At 43.8% G+C, this 20215-nt stretch overlaps 1 protein-coding gene across 1 annotated transcript in view; it reads left to right on the forward strand.

Moving 5' to 3' along the window:
- The window catches only part of PKD1L3 (polycystin 1 like 3, transient receptor potential channel interacting), an 88500-nt gene that overhangs the window by 22422 nt on the left and 45863 nt on the right, over positions 1-20215 (forward strand). The window contains 5 exon segments of the mRNA XM_026456486.1: positions 741-972; positions 4308-4501; positions 10039-10269; positions 12118-12219; positions 13128-13306. Coding sequence (XP_026312271.1) covers positions 741-972; positions 4308-4501; positions 10039-10269; positions 12118-12219; positions 13128-13306 — 938 coding nt within the window.

Consider the following 20215-nt stretch of genomic DNA (forward strand, 5'->3'; position numbering starts at 1 on the left):
ATGGGATATTCTGGAACAGGATCGAAGGATGCAACAACTTAAAGGAAATCGTGTTAGACCAATGACTGTGCCATTGTTTTGTTATTAACATATTAGGAACTTTTACAAAGAGGTACGCCTTACCCTTAGAAAAAGTGTTTTAGAGGGCCGGGTGCATTGACTTACGCCTGTAATCCCAGCACTTCGGGAGGCAGCAGATCACTTGAGGTCAGGAGTTTGAGACCAGCCTGGTCAACATGATGAAACCTCGTCTCTACTAAAAATACAAAAATTAACCCAGCATGGTGGTGGGCGGCAGTTATCCCAGCTACTCTGGAGCCTGAGGCATAATAGCTTGAATCCAGGAGGTGAAGTTTGCAGTGAGCTGAGATTGTGCCACTGCACTCCAGCCTGGGCGACAGAGTAAGACTTAGTCTCAAAAATAGTAAGAAGAATAAGAAGTGTTTTAGGTCTTGGACTATGTACTTACCCTTAACCCCAGCAGTATTAGCTACTAACATCCAATGAAGAAGACCTGGCTGGGCACAGTGGCTCATGCCTATAATCCTAGCATTTTGGGAGACTGAAGCAGGAGGATTGCTTGAGACCAGGAGTTCAAGACCAACCTGGCCAACATAGCAAGACCCCATCTCAGAAAAAAGGAGGAAGACCTAGGAAGTTTCCTTACCTTATCAATATAAAGGATTTAGAAAGGCATCAATGAATGGACCATTATAATGATTAACTGTCTCGTATTCTAGATCATGCTCTGGAGAAACGTTAGCATGGAAACCCATCCCACCAGCTTCAACATGAGCACAGATCAGCTTACAATCACAGTGAACGTCACCTCCTTGGAGAAATCCCTGATAGTGAGCATAGATCCTGACAGTCCCCTTAAAATGACGCTCTACCTGGGGTTCCAGTATCAGCCTAACTGTACTCACTTCCACCTAAACATCACCCTTCCGAAGGACAAGGTGTGGCAAAAAGGTAAAACCCAATCAGCTGTCAGAAACTTGCTTTGATTTTGTTTTGCCTAGGATGGAGTGCAGTGGCACCATCATTGTTCACTGCAGCCTCAAAATGTCAGGCTCGAGGGATCCTTCTGCCTTAGCCTCCTGAGTAGCTGGGACTACAAGTGTACACCACTACATCTGGCTAATTTTTTTCTTTTAATTTTGTAGGCTGGGCATGGTGGCTCACGCCTGTAATCCCAGCACTTTGGGAGGCTGAGGCGGGTAGATCACGAGGTCAGGAGATCGAGACCCTCCTATCCTGGCTAACACGGTGAAATCCCATCTCTACTAAAAATGCAAAAAAAATTAGCCAGGCATGGTGGCGGGTGCCTGTAGTCCTAGCTACTTGGGAGGCCGAGGCAGGAGAATGGCATGAACACGGGAGGCGTAGCTTGCAGTAAGCTGAGATCGCACCACTGTGCTCCAGCCTGGATGAAAGAGCGAGACACTGTCTCAAAAAAAAAAAAATATATATATATATATATATATATATTTGTAGAGAAAGGGTCTTGCCATATTGCCCAGGCTGGTCTTGAACTCCTGGCCTCAAATATTCTTTGTCTCAGCCTCCCAAAGTGCTGGGATTACAGGCATGAGCTACTGTACCTGGCCACATTTTTTTCTTTTTTAAAAAAATTTTTATTTTCAGATAATTGTAGATTCGCATGCAGTTATAAGAAATAACAGAGACAGGCCAAGCGCAGTGGCTCACACCTGTAATCCCAGCACTTTGGGAGGCCAAGGCGAGTGGATCACCTGAGGTCAGGAGTTTGAGACTATCCTGGCCAACATGGTGAAACCCCGTCTCTACTAAAAATACAAAAAATTAGCTGGTCCTGGTAGTGGGCACCTGTAATCCCAGCTACTCGGGAGGCTGAAGCTCAAGAATCACTTGTATACCTCTCATCCAGTTTCTCTGAATGGCAGCATCTTGCATAACTATAGTATATCACAACCAGAAAATAACATTAATACAATCACTGATTTTATTCCGATTTCACCAGGTTTACAAGCACATTTCTGTATGTGTGTGTATTGAGTTCTGTGTGTTTTTGCCACATGTGTAGACACGTGACAATGAAATGCATTTTTTAAAAGATTGATTATGGCATGGATAAGGATATGTACGTGAGGAAGTACATTTAGTAAGATGTTAATTGTAGAATCTATTTAATGGTTACAGGTTATTCCCTGTAAAATTCTGTCTATATTGTTGAATATTTTCATAATAAAATGTTGAGACCCACAGCAGAATAGCGTTCACAGCACCATGGGTTACATGTGCTTCACATTTATATATTACAGATGACTATATATGAAATATGTTGTTTATATTTCAACTTTATTTCTAATCTAAGATTTGAGGAAGATGGTCCTGATGATATCTCAGTAAGTCTTTGTATAAGACCAGAATGACTGTACTGTAGTTTAGAAAAGTTAAGAATTTCTGAGACATAACATTAAAGTTAAAAACGTCTAGCCTGGTGCAGTGGCTCACCCCTGTAATGCCAGCACTTTGAGAGGCCACAGCAGGAGGATCTCTTAAGCCCAGGAGTTTGAGACCAGCCTGGGCAACATAGCGAGACTCTGTCTCTATCAAAAAAAAAAAAAAAAAATTTAGCCGGGCATGGTGGCGTGCATCTGTAGTCTTAGCTACTGGGGAGGTTGAGGCAAGAGGATCGCTTGAGCCAAGGAATTGAAAGCTGCAGTGAGTTTTGACGATACGACTGCACTCCAGCCTGGCTGACAGAGCAAGGCACTGTCTCTAAAAACTAAAAATTTCTGATAGATAGAAATAGTGCCCAGATACACTGGATCAAAAACATGCTCTGTGGGTATCAACTTTAAACGTTTTACTGAAAAGTCTTAATAAGAGCTACACTTTTGTATTTGTTCTTATGTTGGGAAAAATCTGAATGGAGAAAGCATGTGACAGTCTCCCGTCATGACCACCTTCCATATTGAGAGAGCTTTCCCTGGCTCTGGCATGGGCCCTGCTCACACAGGAACAATCACTTTTAAGTTCTTGCTTTTAGGCAAAGTCCCTGAGGCAGCCATGCTCACTACCGGGCTGCCCGCTACAGAGTTTGCATGAATTGCCAACGGGCCCTTTCCCAATTCCAGAGGGGTACTGAGTTTTGTTTTTGTTTGTTTTGAGACGGAGTCTCACTCCGTCGCCCGGGCTGGAGTGCAGTGGCGCATTGCTGGCTCACTGCAGCCTCCGCCTCCTGGGTCCAAGCGATTCCCATCCCTCAGCCTCCCAAGCAGCTGGGACTTCAGGCACGTGCACCACCATGCCTGGCTAATTTTTTGTATTTTTAGTAGAGACAGGGTTTTGCCATGTTGGCCAAGCTGGTCTCGAACTCCTGGGCTTAAATAATCCTCCTGCCTTAACCTCCCAAAGTGCTTGGATTATAGGCATAAGCCACTGTGCCTGGCCATGCACTCAGTTTCTCTTGCTGATCTTGGCAATGATGTCATTGAGAGCTGGAAGGGACCTTCGAGAGCCTTTGTTTGACAGACAGGACTGTTTGAAACATGAGAAAGTTTGAGGCCCAGAGAGACTGGGTGACTCACCTTAGCCCCTACCAGCTAGCTTGTGACAGAGCCAGGCCTGACCTCAGGTCCCTGGCGTGAGTCCTGGGCTTTGTTCCTAAAGCCACCCTATTCCTATCTTTGCTTCACCCTGGGGTTTCATTTGTTACCTTAGTCTTTTATCTGCTAACTTAGGTGTGTGATCATTTCGTTTTTCTAAACCTCATAACGCATTCTAAATCATTAGGCCTAAATGTTCACATGCCAAAATAATATAATTCTTTTTTTTTTTTTGAGACAAAGTCTCACTCTGTTGCCCAGGCTAGAGTATAGTGCTATGATTTTAGCTCACTGCAACTCCCACCTCCCAGGTTCAAGCAATTTTCTTGCCTCAGCCTCCTGAGTAGCTGGGATTACAGGCTCACATCACCGCACCCCATTAATTTTTGTGTTTTTAGTAGAGACGGGGTTTCATCATGTTCACCAGGCTGGTCTCGAACTCCTGACCTCAAGTGATCTGCCTGCCTTGGCTTCCCAAAGTGCTAGGATTATAGACGTGAGCCACCACACCCAGACAAAAGAAAATAGTTCTTTACTGGAACAGCAGTAATCCAGAGCCCGGGATTGTATCACTGGTCATTTTCTTTCCAATCATTTGACTCTAGGTTTATCATGGTCTCATTTGCAAAATATTAATAGATGCTTTAGAAGAGAGGTTCTAATGGTGTTTTTGTTCTGTTTGATATACAAGTAAGCACTCTTCTTTCTTCTAAGATGAGGAGTACACGTGGGTGCTGACTCCTGAGCATCTACAGCACGGGATTGGCACCTACTGTATAAGAGCTGTGCTGAGTGAGAGCCAGAAGGGTGCTCAGCAGACGCCCAGCTTGGTCTCGGTCATCACGGCCGTCACTCAGTGTTATTACTGGGAGAGCCACAACCAGACCTGGAGCAGCAACGGATGCCAAGTAAGAAACTGAACCGCTTCTTGGGCCTCTCTCCTGCCTTCACCGCTGTTAAACCCAATGCATCTCATTTGGGGCAGCCCAGAAAGAAAAATAGGAGGTTTCAAATAACTCTGCCTAGGCCAAAGGAGGAGGAGGATTGTGTGTGGTATGTAGGGTGAGTGTGGCTCTTCCAAGCAGGAGCAGCTTTGTGCTTTATCTTTGTAATTTCTTTCTCAAACACAGTCCAGGGTGGAACTGACAATTGTCGATAAAATAAAACAGCATGTGGAAGCCATAAAATTCTGTAAGTATTAAATATGTTGTGGGTGGGTAAAATGAAACCTCTTGCTAAACAAAAGAGAACTTCCGTAGCTCAAGAAATAACGTTCTCAGATTCTTGTACATTCCAGGCCAGGTGAGGACAGGTTGTCACTTTTGTAATGATCACCTTGTTCCTGGTGTCCAACTGCTTTAAACCAGCACTATTACGTTTGTACACTCGTGATGCTGTGAGATCCTGCCTGATGAAAGTCCTGGTTCGGTTGCTAAAAGAATGTGGTATAAGGTCTTGCAGATCATGAAGTTGTTCTAGAAAGAGCTGAGAAAGTACCTTTTAGATTGAGAAGAGAAGGAAAGAGAATTTTTTTTTTTTTTTTTTTTTTTTTTGAGATGGGATCTCATTCTGTCCCTCAGGCCGGAGTGCAGTGACGTGCTCATGGCTTACTGCAGCCTCAACCTCCTGGACTCAAAAGATCCTCCTGCCTCAGCCCCTCAAGTAGTGGGGACCACAGGTATTTGCCACTACGCCTGGCTAATGTTTTAGATTTTTGGACAGACAGGGTCTTGCCATGTTGTCCATGCTGGTCTCGAACTTCTGGGCTCAAGCAATCCTCCCACCTACACTTTGGGAGGCCAGAAAGAGGATTATTATTATTATTATTTTAGATAGAGTTTCGCTCTTGTTGCCCAGGCTGGAGTGCGATGGCACGATCTCGGCTCACCGCAACATCCACCCCGCTGGGCTCAAGCAATTCTCCTGCCTCATCCTCCCCAGTAGTTGGGATTACAGGCATGCACCACCATGCCCAGCTAATTATTGTATTTTTTTTTTTAATTTAACTTCTAGGGTACATGTGCACAAAGTGCAGATTTGTTACATCTGTATACATGTGCTATGTTGGTGTGATGCACCCATTAACTCGTCATTTACATTAGGTATATCTCCTAATGCTATCCCTCCCCCCCTCCCCTCCCCACAACAGGCCCCGGTGTGTGATGTTCCCCTTCCTGTGTCCAAGTGATCTCATTGTTCAATTCCCACCTATGAGTGAGAACATGTGGTGTTTGGTTTTCTGTTCTTGAGATAGTTTGCTGAGAATGATGGTTTCCAGCTGCATCCGTGTCCCTACAAAGGACAGGAATTCATCCTTTTTATGGCTGCATAGTATTCCATGGTGTATATGTGCCACATTTTTCTTAATCCAGTCTGTCACTGATGGACATTTGGGTTGATTTCAAGTCTTTGCTATTGTGAATAGTGCCGCAATAAACATACGTGTGCATGTGTCTTTATAGCAGCATGATTTATAATCCTTTGGGTATACACCCAGTAATGGGATAGCTGGGTCAAATGGTATTTCTAGTTCTAGATCTTTGAGGAATCGCCACACTGTTTTCCACAATGGTTGAACTAGTTTACAGTCCCACCAACAGTGTAAAAGTGTTCCTATTTCTCCACATCCTCTCCAGCACTTGTTGTTTCCTGATTTTTTAATGATTGCCATTCTAACTGGTGTGAGATGGTATCTCATTGTGGTTTTGATTTGCATTTCTCTGATGGCCAGTGATGAGCATTTTTTCATGTGTCTGTTGGCTGTGTGAATGTCTTCTTTTGAGAAGTGTCTGTTCATATCCTTTGCCCACTTTTTGATGGGGTTGTTTTTTCCTTGTAAATTTGTTTGAGTTCTTTGTAGGTTCTGGATATTAGCCCTTTGTCAGATGAGTAGACTGCAAAAATTTTCTCCCATTCTGTAGGTTGCCTGTTCACTCTGATGGTAGTTTCTTTTGCTGTGCAGAAGCTCTTTAGTTTAATTAGATCCCATTTGTCAATTTTGGCTTTTGTTGCCATTGCTTTTGGTGTTTTAGTCGTGAAGTCCTTGCCCATGCCTATGTCCTGAATGGTATTACCTAGGTTTTCTTCTAGGGTTTTTATGGTTTTAGGTCTAACATTTAAGTCTCTAATCCATCTTGAATTAATTTTCATATAAGGAGTAAGGAAAGGATCCAGTTTCAGCTTTCTACTTATGGCTAGTCAATTTTCCCAGCACCATTTTTTTTTTTTATACTTTAAGTTCTAGGGTGCATGTGCATAGCGTGCAGGTTTGTTAAATATGTATACTTGTGCCATGTTGGTGTGCTGCACCCATCAACTCGTCAGCACCCATCAATTCATCATTTATATCAGGTATAACTCCCCAATGCAATCCCTCCCCCCTCCCCCTCCTCATGATAGGCCCCGGTGTGTGATGTTCCCCTTCCCGAGTCCAAGTGATCTCATTGTTCAGTTCCCACCTATGAGTGAAAACATGCGGTGTTTGGTTTTCTCTTCTTGTGATAGTTTGCTAAGAATGATGGTTTCCAGCTGCATCCATGTCCCTACAAAGGATGCAAACTCATCCTTTTTTATGGCTGCATACTATTCCATGGTGTATATGTGCCACATTTTCTTAATCCAGTCTGTCACAGATGGACATTTGGGTTGATTCCAAGCCTTTGCTATTGTGAATAGTGCCGCAATAAACATACATGTGCATGTGTCTTTATAGCAGCATGATTTATAATCCTTTGGGTATATACCCAGTAGTGGGATGGCTGGGTCATATGGTACATCTAGTTCTAGATCCTTGAGGAATTGCCATACTGTTTTCCATAATGGTTGAACTAGTTTACAATCCCACCAACAGTGTAAAAGTGTTCCTATTTCTCCACATCCTCTCCAGCACCTGTTGTTTCCTGACTTTTTAATGATTGCCATTCTAACTGGTCCCAGCACCATTATTAAATAGGGAATCCTTTTCCTATTTCTTGTTTTTGTCAGGTTTGTCAAAGATCAGATGGCTGTAGATGTGTGGTATTATTTCTGAGGGCTCTGTTCTGTTCAATTGGTCTATACGTCTGTTTTGGTACCAGTACCATGGTGTTTGGGTTACTGTAGCCTTGAAGTATAGTTTGAAGTCAGGTAGCATGATGCCTCCAGCTTTGTTCTTTTGGCTTAGGATTGTCTTGGCAATGCGGGGTCTTTTTTGGTTCCATATGAACTTTAAAGCAGTTTTTCCCAATTCTGTGAAGAAAGTTATTGGTAGCTTAATGGGGATGGCATTGAATCTATGAATTACCTTGGGCAGTATGACCATTTTCACAATATTGATTCTTCCTATCCATGAGCATGGTATGTTCTTCCATTTGTTTGTGTCCTCTTTTATTTCACTGAGCAGTGGTTTGTAGTTCTCCTTGAAGAGGTCCTTCACATCCCTTGTAAGTTGGATTCATAGGTATTTTATTCTCTTTGAAGCTATTGTGAATGGGAGTTCATTCATGATTTGGCTCTGTGTTTGTCTGTTACTGGTGTATAAGAATGCTTGTGATTTTTGCACATTGATTTTGTATCCTGAGACTTTGCTGAAGTTGCTTATCAGCTTAAGGAGATTTTGGGCTGAGACCGTGGGGTTTTCTAAATATACAATCATGTCATGTGCAAACAGGGACAATTAGCAGAGACTGGGTTTCTCCATGTTAGTCAGGCTGGTCTCAGACTCCTGACCTCAGGTGATCCACCTGCCTTGGCCTCCTAGAGTGCTGGAATTACAGGCCTGAGAGAAAGAGGATTCTTAGGAAGGTATCGGCACCATTCATAGCCTCAGGCAGTCATAGCTGGACAATGGCTATCAAGCAAATCTATCAATAGCTTGTTAAAATGTAGATTCTGAAGCAGTAGCTCTGGTCAAGCCTTTCTAACAAGCTCCCAGCTGGTCCCATTGCTGCTTGTTAGGCAAACCACACTTTGAGAAGAGTAGCTTGAGAGCTTTTCTCCTCTCTCAGCACACACCTGTTGATTGCAGACGGCATTGGATATTTCCCACTTCCTTGAAGCTCTTTGAAGTGCTTCCACACCATGAAAGGAATTGACCTGCCCCAAGTACAGCACAAGAGTTCTTCCAAAGGTGGACTAGCTTGGGCCTCCAGGACTTAACCCTGTGCCATGGAAAGAAGTAGTTATGACAATACTGGAGGCTTCTCATCCACGAAACCAAACACAGAATTGGTAGCTTCCATGTAATTACCTATTGACATATTTTTAAATATTACGCAGAAATGTTCTGACATATGGAAAGTCATATGGAATAATAAAAAACATTGAATGCACATTCAGCTTTATCAAAGTTAGTATTTTGCTCTGCTTCAGATTTTCTTAAATAATAAAACACTAGGAATAATTGAAGCCCTCTGTGTATCCCTTTCTAGTCTCTTTCCTTCCTTCCCTTCCACCAAAGGGTAACTACTGGCCTGAATTTGAGGGGGGAATTCATTCTTTCAGTAAATATTTATTGAGTGTCTTCTACGTGCCATGCCCAAGTCTAGGAACTAGAGATACAACAATGAACAAGACAATATCCTCATGAACTGACATTCTGGAGAGGGAAACTGACAATGAATAGATAAATAAGTGTTTTGCATGCTGCTTAGGCTCTGTGCAAGTGGCATTATACTGTACATATCTCTTGTTTTATTCACTCAGCATTTATCCATGTTGATACATCTATGTCTAATTCATCCATTTTTTAAAATTTTATTTATTTATTTTGGAGACAGAGTCTTGTTCTGTCACCCACAGTGGAATGCAGTGGTGTGGCCTCGGCTCACTGCAACCTCTGCCTCCCGGGTTCAAGCAATTCTCCTGCCTCAGCCTCCCAAGTAGCTGGGACTACAGGCGCCCACCACCACGCCTGGCTAATTTTTATATTTTTAGTAGGGATGGGGTTTCACCATGTTGTCCAGGCTGGTCTCAAACTCCTAGCCTCAGGTGATCTACCTGCCTCAGCCTCTCAAAGTGCTGGAATTACAGCTGTGAGCCTCCACACCTGGCTAATTCATTCATTTTTAACTGCTGTATAGAATTCCATCAGTTTGCCTCTGCTTACTTATGTACCGTTAATTTGTATGTTCTGTTGTTGAACATATAAGTTTCCTATTTTTGATAATTATCAAGGGTGACAAAACATTCCTTTTTGCATATCTTTATACACATGTGCACAGTTCCCCTAGAACATATATACACTCAGAACTGGAACTGCAGGATTCAGAGAGTTTGTGCTTCTTCAGCTGTACTAGATGTTGCTAAATTGCTTTCCATATTGGTTATACTAATTTACATCATCACCAGCGGTGAATGAGAGATGCAGGCACCTCTTTCCATCTCTAAATTGCTGGTGTTTGTTTTATGTCTGTCCCCTCCTTAGCACTCTGTCCAACTACAATCAACGTCTTGATTCTAATTCCAGGTTGGGCCACAGAGCACAATTCTGAGGACACAGTGTCTCTGTAACCACCTGACCTTCTTTGCCAGCGACTTCTTTGTCGTGCCCAGGACCGTGAATGTTGAAGACACGGTGGAACTATTCCTTCGCGTGACTAACAATCCTGTTGGGGTGTCACTGCTGGCTGGCCTTTTAGGATTCTATGTGATCACAGTTGTGTGGGCTTGGAAAAAGGATCAAGCAGATATGCAGAAGGTAATGAAACTTTGAGTTCAACAGATTTGCCATGATGGTCTTGAGTAATTAAGTGAGATGGGGGAAAAAAACACATCTTTGTCAAAGCCTGGTACTGGGAGGCATAGAAATTCAAGTGGAACTTTTCTTACGTTTATTTTCATGTCTACTGTCTGAAGACCTAAGAACCTTTTCTCTCCATTTTTGTTTCCTTTGGTTCCAAGATTGCACCCCTGTGGGACTCCTTCTAGGACAGGAATGAGCCAAAAGAAAATACTAGCCAGGTGCAGTGGCTCATGCCTGTAATTCCAACATTTTGGGAGGCCAGGGCAGGAGGATCACTTGAGCTCAGGAGTTGAAGGCAAGCCTGGGCACCATAGCAAGACCTTGTCTCTATTAAAAATTAAAAACAAAATGAGCCAGGCATGGTGATGCATGCTTGTAGTTCCAGCTACTTGGGTAGCTGAGGTGGAAAGATCACTTGAGCCCAGGATCGTTGAGGCTGCAGTGAGCTATTGTGCCACTTTACTCCAGCCTGGGCAACAGAGACTCAGTCTCCAAAAAGGAAAAGAAAAGACCTAGAGAGCTTAACTAAAGTCAAATGCAAGTTTATCTTACTTTATACATTGGATATGAAAGTTATATGTAAATTGGCCAGGTGCAGTGGCTCACGCCTGTAATCCCAGCACTTTCAGAGGCCAAGGCAGGTGGATCACCTGAGGTCAGGAGTTCGAGACCAGCCTGGCCAACATGGTGAAACTCCATCTCTACTAAAAATACAAAAATTAGCCAGGTGTGGTGGTGCAAACCTGTAATCCCAGCTACTTGGGAGGCTGAGGCAGGAGAATTGCTTGAGTACGAGAGACAGAGGTTGCAGTGAGCCAAGATCATGCCACTGCACTCCAGCCTGACTGACAGAGTGAGACTCTGTCTCAAAAAAAAAAAAAAAAAGTTACATATAAATCAAATTATAACTTAATGTAACCGGCTGGGTGAGGTGGCTCACGCCTGTAATCCCAGCACTTTGGAAGGCCGAGGTGAGTGTATCACTTGAGGTCAAGAGTTCAAGACCAGCCTGGTCAACATGGTGAAACCCCATCTCTACTAAAAATCCAAAAATTAGCCGGCCATGGTGGCGCATGTCTGTAGTCCCAGCCACTCAGGAGGCTGAGGTGGGAGGATCACTTGAACCTGGGAGGCGGAGGTTGCAGTGAGCTGAGAATACAACATTGCACTCCAGCCTGGGCAACACAGCAAGACTCCATCTCAAAAAATAAAAATGTAACTATATACAAGAAATTTATATGGTATGTTTTTAAAAACAAAAATCTTTTGACAGCCTCTTCTTTCCATGTGTTTGTTCTTCCTATGTTTTCTTCCACTTGGAAATTCTAGAATACGCTAAGTGTTCATTTCTTGTTGCCCTGGGTGTAGGGTTGTCCGCGTTAGTAAACAAAAATATAGGCTACCTAGTTAAATTTGCATTTTAAATAAACAGTGCATCTTTAGTGTAAGCATGCTCCAAATTATTCAGAGTTCATCTGAAATGCAAATTTAGCTGGGTATTCTCTGTTATCTGGTGACCGTACCTAAGTGGGAGAGAGGTGCAAGGATTTAGAGGCTCAAGACCTGATTGGGTGATTCTATGACTATTTCACTTGAGAGATACAGGCCCTGGAGGTTCAGGCCTCATTCCCACTTTAGTGGCTTAGGTCTGCTCTTGTGTCTGTCTGCTGCCCACACCTCAGCCCTGCTTTGTGTAGGGCTGCCACACCTGCCAGAGTGCATCCTCCTGCTCCTCAGTTGGAGGAGGCAGGAGCTATACTACGTGGAGGCCTAGTAACTTGGTTGGTTCTGCTTTTCTTGCAGGTGAAGGTTACTGTCCTGGCTGATAATGACCCCAGCGCTCAATTTCACTACCTTATTCAGGTCTACACCGGATATCGAAGAAGGGCTGCTACAACAGCTAAGGTTAATGAAATAAATATTCTTCACTTGTTCTTGCTTTGTGTCTTCTGCCACATGAGACACACTCTGAGTTGGTGATATCCTGGCAACCAATAGCACTTTAAAAGCGATCAGAGATTGGTATTTTCTAGTTCTAAACTGTACATGTGGGCCACGCATGGGGGCTCGCACCTGTAATCCCAACACTTTGGGAGGCCAAGATGGGGAGGTCACCTAAGGTCAGGAGTTTGAGACCAGCCTGGCCAACAAGGTGAAACCCCTTCTCTACTAAAAATACAGGAATTAGCTGAGCGTGATGGCCCATGCCTGTAATCACAGCTACGCAGGAGGTTGAGGCACGAGAATTGCTTCAACTCGGGAGGCGGAGGTTGCAGTGAGCCAAGATCATGCCACTGTACTCCAGCCTGGGTGACAGAGCAAGACTTCATGTCAGAAAAAAAAAAAAAAAAAATACTGTGTATATGACGAATTCTCTATGCTTGTCTAAGATCCGAAAGACTTTGTCTAAATACAGTTTTCTATGTCTTCATCTTTCTCCTTAGGGATAAACCCAAAGAATCGTGTTAAAATTGCCTCTATTGGTCGGGCGTGGTGGCTCAAGCCTGTAATCCCAGCACTTTGGGAGGCCGAGACGGGCGGATCACGAGGTCAGGAGATCGAGACCATCCTGGCTAACACGGTGAAACCCCGTTTCTACTAAAAAATACAAAAAACGAGCCGGGCAAGGTGGCAGCACCTGTAGTCCCAGCTACTCGGGAGGCTGAGGCAGGAGAATGGCGTGAACCCGGGAGGTGGAGCTTGCAGTGAGCTGAGATCCGGCCACTGAACTCCAGCCTGGGCGACAGAGTGACTCCGTCTCAACAACAACAACAAAAAAATCCTCTATTTTATCTTTCCCTGTCTCATGGTAGGTTGTCGTCACCCTCTATGGATCAGAGGGACGGAGTGAGCCCCATCACCTCTGTGACCCCCAGAAGACAGTCTTTGAACGAGGGGGCCTGGACGTCTTCCTTCTCACCACTCGGTCCCCTCTAGGGGACCTGCACAGCCTTCGGCTCTGGCACGACAATTCTGGCATCAGTCCCTCCTGGTGAGTACTTACATCCTGTTGGCTGTTGCTGCTGCTTTGTGGATCCAAGAGAGAAGAAGGAAGATCACCACAATAAATTACAGTAAAGCTTTGAGCCCCAAATAGTAACAAACGACTATTAGATTTCAGTTTTAAAGCTATCTACAAAGAATAAGCCCTGGAAAGAAGTGTGAGAGATTAACTATGATTTTTTTTTGGATAGTAGAGTAATAGATGCTTTGTTTTCTCTAATTTTATTTTCATTAAATATTATGATTGTGAACAGCAAATAACACCAATGAAATATTGCCTAAAAGTGCCACAAATTAAAAGTATTTGTAAATATGAAAAGATATCCTTAAAGACTAACTTTAGTAAACAACTATCTACTGACAGTCAAACTTTGAGTCAAACTTAAGAAATTAAGGACAGGGCATAGCAGCTCACACCTGTAATCCTAACATTTTGGGAGGCCAAGGCAGGAAGATCACTTGAGGCCAGGAGTTTGAGAACAGCCTTAGCAACATAGGAAGACCCTGCCTCTACAAAAAAAAAAAAAAAAATTTGCCAGGCATGGTGGTGTGCACCTATAATCCCAACTATTCAGGAGGCTGAAGTGGGAGGATCACTTGAGCCTCAGAGGTTGAAGCTGCAGTGAGTATATCAGCACCACTGCACACCAGCCTGGGCAACAGCAAGACCCTGTCTCGGGGGGAAGGAAAAAAAAAAGTCAAGATCTTAAGGAAGGAGAAAGGTTAGAATTACTGTATGAGATGTGCCTGAGGAGTTAGAGAAAAAACTAGATGATGATAAAGTCCTTGAACCAAACATATGTTAGGTTCGAATGATTCAGCATCTTTCTTCAGCAGCACCCAGAATTAGGAGAGGTGCTAGAGAAAGTAGATGATGCAATTAATTAAGAACAAAGATTACTGGTTTCTTGGAGTTAGGAAAAAAGAGAAAAATGAAGTGGAGTCTTAAGGCTCAGGCACTCAATCTGTTGCTAAATGTTGCCCACCTGCAAACAGCATGTGGTCTGCGTAAATTTATTAGCAAAATACATTTTTCCCCCTAGGCTAGATGTACCAGCCACTGGGTCAGTAGAGCCTAATAACTTTCTTGCTGCTTCTGTTCTGTTCCAGTATGCACAAATCAGCTTGTAAGCCATCCTTCCAGTTTTATTTAAAAAGGTGAATAATGTATAGTAAGCACTTGAAAAGATGTTCAACGTGATTAGTCATCAGTATATGAAAATGATAGAGCACTAGCCACCCATCAGAATGGCTTAAATTAAAAATTCTTACAAAAGACCGGGTGCAGTGGCTCACACCAGTAATCCCAGCACTTTGGGAGGCCGAGGCGGGCAGATCACTTGAGGTCAGGAGTTCGAGACCAGCCTGACCGACATGGTGAAATCCTGTCTCTACTAAAAATACAAAAATTAGCCGGGTGTGGTGGGAAATGCCTGTAATCCCAACTACTAGGGAGGCTGAGGCAGGAGAATTGTTTGAACCTGGGAGGCGGAGATTGCAGTGAGCCGGGATGGTGCCACCGCACTGCAGCCTGGCAACAGACTGAGACTCTCTCCAAAAAAAAAATTCTCACAAAACCAAGTTTAGGGAAGGATGAGGAGCAACTAAAACTCTCACACACCCCTAGTGAGAGTGTAAAATGGTATGGCCACTTCAAAGAACAGCTTGCCAGTTTCTTGTGAAGTTAAACATACACTGACCATGTGACCCAGAAATCGCACTTATAGGTATTTACCCAAGATAAACAAAAACATGTGTCCACTGCAAGACCTGTACACATATGTTCATAGCAGCTTTATTAATAGCCCAAAACTGAAAACATCACAAATGTTTATTGAATGAATAAACAAATGTTAGTGTATTCATTCAATGCAATACTACTCAACAGAAAGGAAACTATTGTTACATATAACTACATGGATGAATTTTTTTAAATTATGCTTAGTGAAAGAAGCTGAACATAAAGAATGTATAGGCCAGACACCGTGGCTCACACCTCTAATCTCAGCACTTTGGGAGGCCAAGGTGGTTAGATGACTTGAGGTCAGGAGTTTGAGACCAGCCTGGGCAACATGGTGAGATTCTGTCTCTTCAAAAAAATACAAATATTAGCTGGGAGTGGTAGCTCATGCCTGTACTCCCAGCTACTTGGGGGGCTGAGGCGGGAGAATGACTTGAGCCCAAGAGGTGGAGGTTGCAGTGAGCCAAGATCGTACCACTACACTCCAGCCTGGGCAACAGAGTGAGACCCTGTCTCAAAAGAAAAAAAAAAAAAGCATATAGCATATGATTCCACACAAGTGAAATTCCATAAAAGGCTAACTATTCTATAAAGATGGAGGACAGCAGATCATTGTTCTCCTAGGGCAGGAGGTGACTGGAAGGAGGGATAGGGAGCTTTTGGGGGTGATATTTTGATGGTGCTAGTGTATAAACGTTTGTCAAAATGCATTGAACTGGCCAGGCATAGTGGCTCATGCTCATAATCCCAGCACTTTGGGAGGCCAGGGTGGGCGGATCACAAGGTCAGGAGATCGAAACCATCCTGGCTACAACATGGTGAAACTCCATCTCTACTAAAAATACAAAAATTAGCTGGGCATGGTGGCTCGTGCCTGTAGTCCCAGCTACTTGGGAGTCTGATGCAGGAGAATCACTTGAACCCAGGAGGCGGAGGTTGCAGTGAGCCAAGATCATGCCACTATACTCCAGCCTGTGTGACAGAGTGAGACTCCATCTCAAAAATAAATGCATTGAACTGTGCATTTTAGGGTCACGTGTCATCAGGACCTCCTGAGGCTGTCATAGGTACACATCCTTAACCTGGACAAAATGAACTTTCTAGATTGACTGGGACCTGTCTCAGATATTTGGGGTTCACATTTTGGTAACCACGAAGGGATTCTAAGTGGAGGAGCCCTAATCTTTGACAAATCTATCGGTGCTTGGTGCCAGCTTGAGCTACCTTTGTGGATCAAACTAATAGGACAATTTGCTGAGGCCTGGAAGTACCCCCGCCAGAGAATCCCTGATCGCCCAAAATTTGGTCGAGATCTAAAGTTTATTTTGCTGTGCAACTCCTTTTTCTGAAGTTAGCTTGCTTCCAACAAGGAAAGCAAGTTTTCCTGCCTTCATGACCATGGGAGGCAGGTAGCTCCTTTCTAGAGTTTGAGCTCACTTCTAACAGGGAAGGCGAATTTGAGTTTTTTCCTGCTTCTAGGGTAGTAGAGAGCAGTATTCAACTTGAGACCTATCCCTAGGTTAGTAGCTGATTTGGGGTTTTGCCTTGGCTAAAGTTAAGATTAACAACCAGCTGGTCTTAATTTCTCCTGACCATTAGAGCACTCAGTGATCATAGTTTTGGGTTTTTGTTGTTGTTGTTTGTTCCAGTCTTCGTCCTGTCAGATTTGACCAACTCTACCTGACTTGGTCAAATCCAAATGAGAATTCCAAATTACGGATATTGAATTGGTTAAAGTTTGTCACAGCTGCAAAAGAGGGAAAAAATGCATTGAACTGTACATTTTAAATGGGTACATTTTATCACATATAAATTATACCATGATAAAGTTGATTTAAAAAAAAAAAGTTGACCGGGCACGGTGGCTCAAGCCTGTAATCCCAGCACTTTGGGAGGCCGAGATGGGCGGATCACGAGGTCAGGAGATCGAGACCATCCTGGCTAACATGGTGAAACCCTGTCTCTACTAAAAAATACAAAAAAAACTAGCCGGGCGAGGTGACAGGCACCTGTAGTCCCAGCTACTCGGGAGGCTGAGGCAGGAGAATGGCGTAAACCCGGGAGGCGGAGCTTGCAGTGAGCTGAGATCCGGCCACTGCACTCCAGCCCGGGCGACAGAGCAAGACTCCATCTCAAAAAAAAAAAAAAAAAAGTTGCCAGGCACGATGACACATGCCTGTAATCCCAGCACTTTGAGAGGCCGAGGCAGGCGGATCATGAGGTCAGGAGTTCAAGACTAGCCTGGCCAACATAGTGAAACTCCATCTCTACTAAAGATAAAAATTAGCCAGGCGTGGTATCACATGCCTATAATCCCAGCTACTTGGTGGCTGAGGCACAAGAATTGCTTGAACCCAGGAGGTGAAGGTTACAGTGAGCCAAGATGACACCATTGCACTCCAGCACTTCAGCTTGGGCAACAGGATGAGACTCCATCTCAAAAAAAAAAAAGTATGCAGGCCAGGCATGGTGGCACACGCCTATAATCCCAGCGCTTTGGGAGGCTGAGGAGGGCAGATGACTTGAGCCCAAGAGTTCAAGACCAGCCTGGGCAACATGGCAAAACCCCATTTCTGCAAAAAATACAAAATATATGTGTATATACACACACACACATATACACACACACGTATATATAATGTCTATATATGTATGTATATGTATATGTATGTATATATGTATATGTGTGTGTGTATATGTGTATATGTGTGTATATATATATAGCACCAGGCATTATTGGGGGAACCAGCCCCCAATATTTCAATGTAGGTTCTTTCTATTTTCCCTAAGTGTCGGCCAGTGTGAGAAAGAGAAAGAGTACAAAGAGAGAAATTTTAAGCTGGGCCTCTGGGGGTGTCATTACATATTGGTAGGACCGTGATGGCGACCCCAAGCCACAGAACCATCAAGTTTTCCTTAGGGGTTTTTAAAGGGGAGGGGGTGTACAAACAGGGAGTAAGTCACAAAGATCACATGCTTCAAAGGGCAATAAAGGTCGCAAGGCAAGGCAAAATTAGAATTACTGATGAGGGCCTATGTCTCGTTGTGCACGCATTGTCTTGATAAACATCTTAACAAGAAACAAGGTTCGAGAGCAGACAACCAGTCTGACTAGAATTTACCCGACTGGAATTTCCCCATCCTAGTAAGTCTGAGGGTACTGCAGGAGGCAGGGCGTATTTCAGTCCTTACCTCAATTGCATAAGACAGACACTCCCAGAGCGGTCATCTATAGACCTACCCCCAGGAATGCATTCCTTCCCCAGGGTCTCAATTATTAATATTCCTTGCTGGTAAAAGAATTCAGCGATATTTTTCCTACTCATACGTTTATAGGCTCTGTGCAAGAAGAAAAATATGGCTGTATTCTGCCCGACCCTGTAGGCAGTCAGACCTTATGGTTATCTTTCCTCATTCCCTGAAAACCGCTGTTATTCTGTTCTTTTTCAGGATGCACTGATTTCGTATTGTTTAAACACATACGTTTTACAATTTATACAGTTAATGCAATCATCACAGGGTCCTGAGGTGTGACATACATCCTCAGTTTACAAAGATGATTGGATTAAGAGATTAGAGACAGGCATAAGAAATTACAAGAGTATTGATTGGGGAAGTGATAAATGTCCATGAAATCTTCACAATTTATGTTCAGCGATTACAGTAAAGACAGGTGTTAAAAATTATAGAAGTATTAATTTTGGGAACTGATAAATATCCATGAAATCTTCACAATTTATGTTCTTCTGCCTCAACTCCAGCCGGTCCCTATGTTTGGGGTCCCTGACTTCCCACAACAGTCCATGGTGGCACATGCCTGTAGTCCGAGATACCTGGGAGCTGAGGTGGGACAATCATTGAGCCCAGTGGTGGAGGCTGCAGTGCAATGAGTTTGCAATACTGCACTGCACTCCAGCCTGGGCAACAGAGTGATACTCTGTCTCAAAAAAATAAAATAGACTGGTTGTGGTGGCTCACGCCTGTAATCCCAACACTTTGGGGGGGCCAAGGAAGGTGGATCACAAGGTTAGGAGATCAAGACCCTCCTGGCCAACATGGTGAAACCCCATCTCTACTAAAGATTTAAAAAATTAGCTGGTGTGGTGGCACGTGCCTGTAATCCCAGCTACTCAGGTGGCTGAGGCATGAGAATTGCTTGAACCTGGGAGGCAGAGGTTGCAGTGAGCCAAGATCACACCATTGTTCTCCAGCACTCTAGCCTGGGTGACAGGGCGAGACTCTGTCTCAAAAAAAAAAAAAATATATATATATATATATATATATATACACACACACACATATTTTTTTTAATTTATGTATGTATATATTTTATGTATATATATTTTATATACACACACACACACATAGGCCAGTCATGGTGACACAGGCCAGTCATGGTGGCACACGCCTGTAATCCCAGCACTTTGGGAGGCTGAGGAGGGCAGATTGCTTGAGGCCAAGAGTTCAAGACCAGCCTGGGCAACACGGCAAAACCCCATTTATGCAAAAAATACAGAAATATATATAGCCGGGCATGGTGGCATGGTGGCACATGCCTTTAGTCTGAGATACCCAGGAGGCTGAGGTGGGACAATCATTGAGCCTGGTGGTGGAGGCTGCAGTGTGACACGTTCACGCTACTACACTCCAGCCTGTGCAACAAAGTGAGACTCTGTCTCAAAAAAATAAAATAGGCCAGGAGCAGTGGCTCATGCCGGAAATCACAGCACTTTGGGAGGCCGAGACAGGTGGATCACGAGGTCAGGAGATCAAGACCATCCTGGCTAACATGGTGAAACCCCGTCTCTACTAAAAATACAAAAATTAGCTGGGTGTGGTGGTACATGTCTGTAGTCTCAACTACTCAGGAGGCTGAGGCAGGAGAATGGCTTGAACCTGGGAGGTGGAGTTTGCAGTGAGCCAAGATCGCGCCACCGCACTCTACCCTGGGGACAGAGTAAGACTCTGTCTCAAAAAAAATGAAATAATAGAAAAGTATGTGTATAGGAAAAGGTCTAGAGTATATATAATAAGTTGTTTTTTTTTTTTTTTTGAAACGGAATCTTGCTCTGTCACCCAAGTTGGAGTGCAGTGGTGTGATTTCAGCTCACTGCAAGCTCTGCCTCCCAGGTTCATGCCATTCTCCTGCCTCAGCCT

The sequence above is a fragment of the Piliocolobus tephrosceles genome, chromosome 17, assembly GCF_002776525.5.
Source record: "Piliocolobus tephrosceles isolate RC106 chromosome 17, ASM277652v3, whole genome shotgun sequence".
Lineage (NCBI taxonomy): Eukaryota > Metazoa > Chordata > Mammalia > Primates > Cercopithecidae > Piliocolobus > Piliocolobus tephrosceles.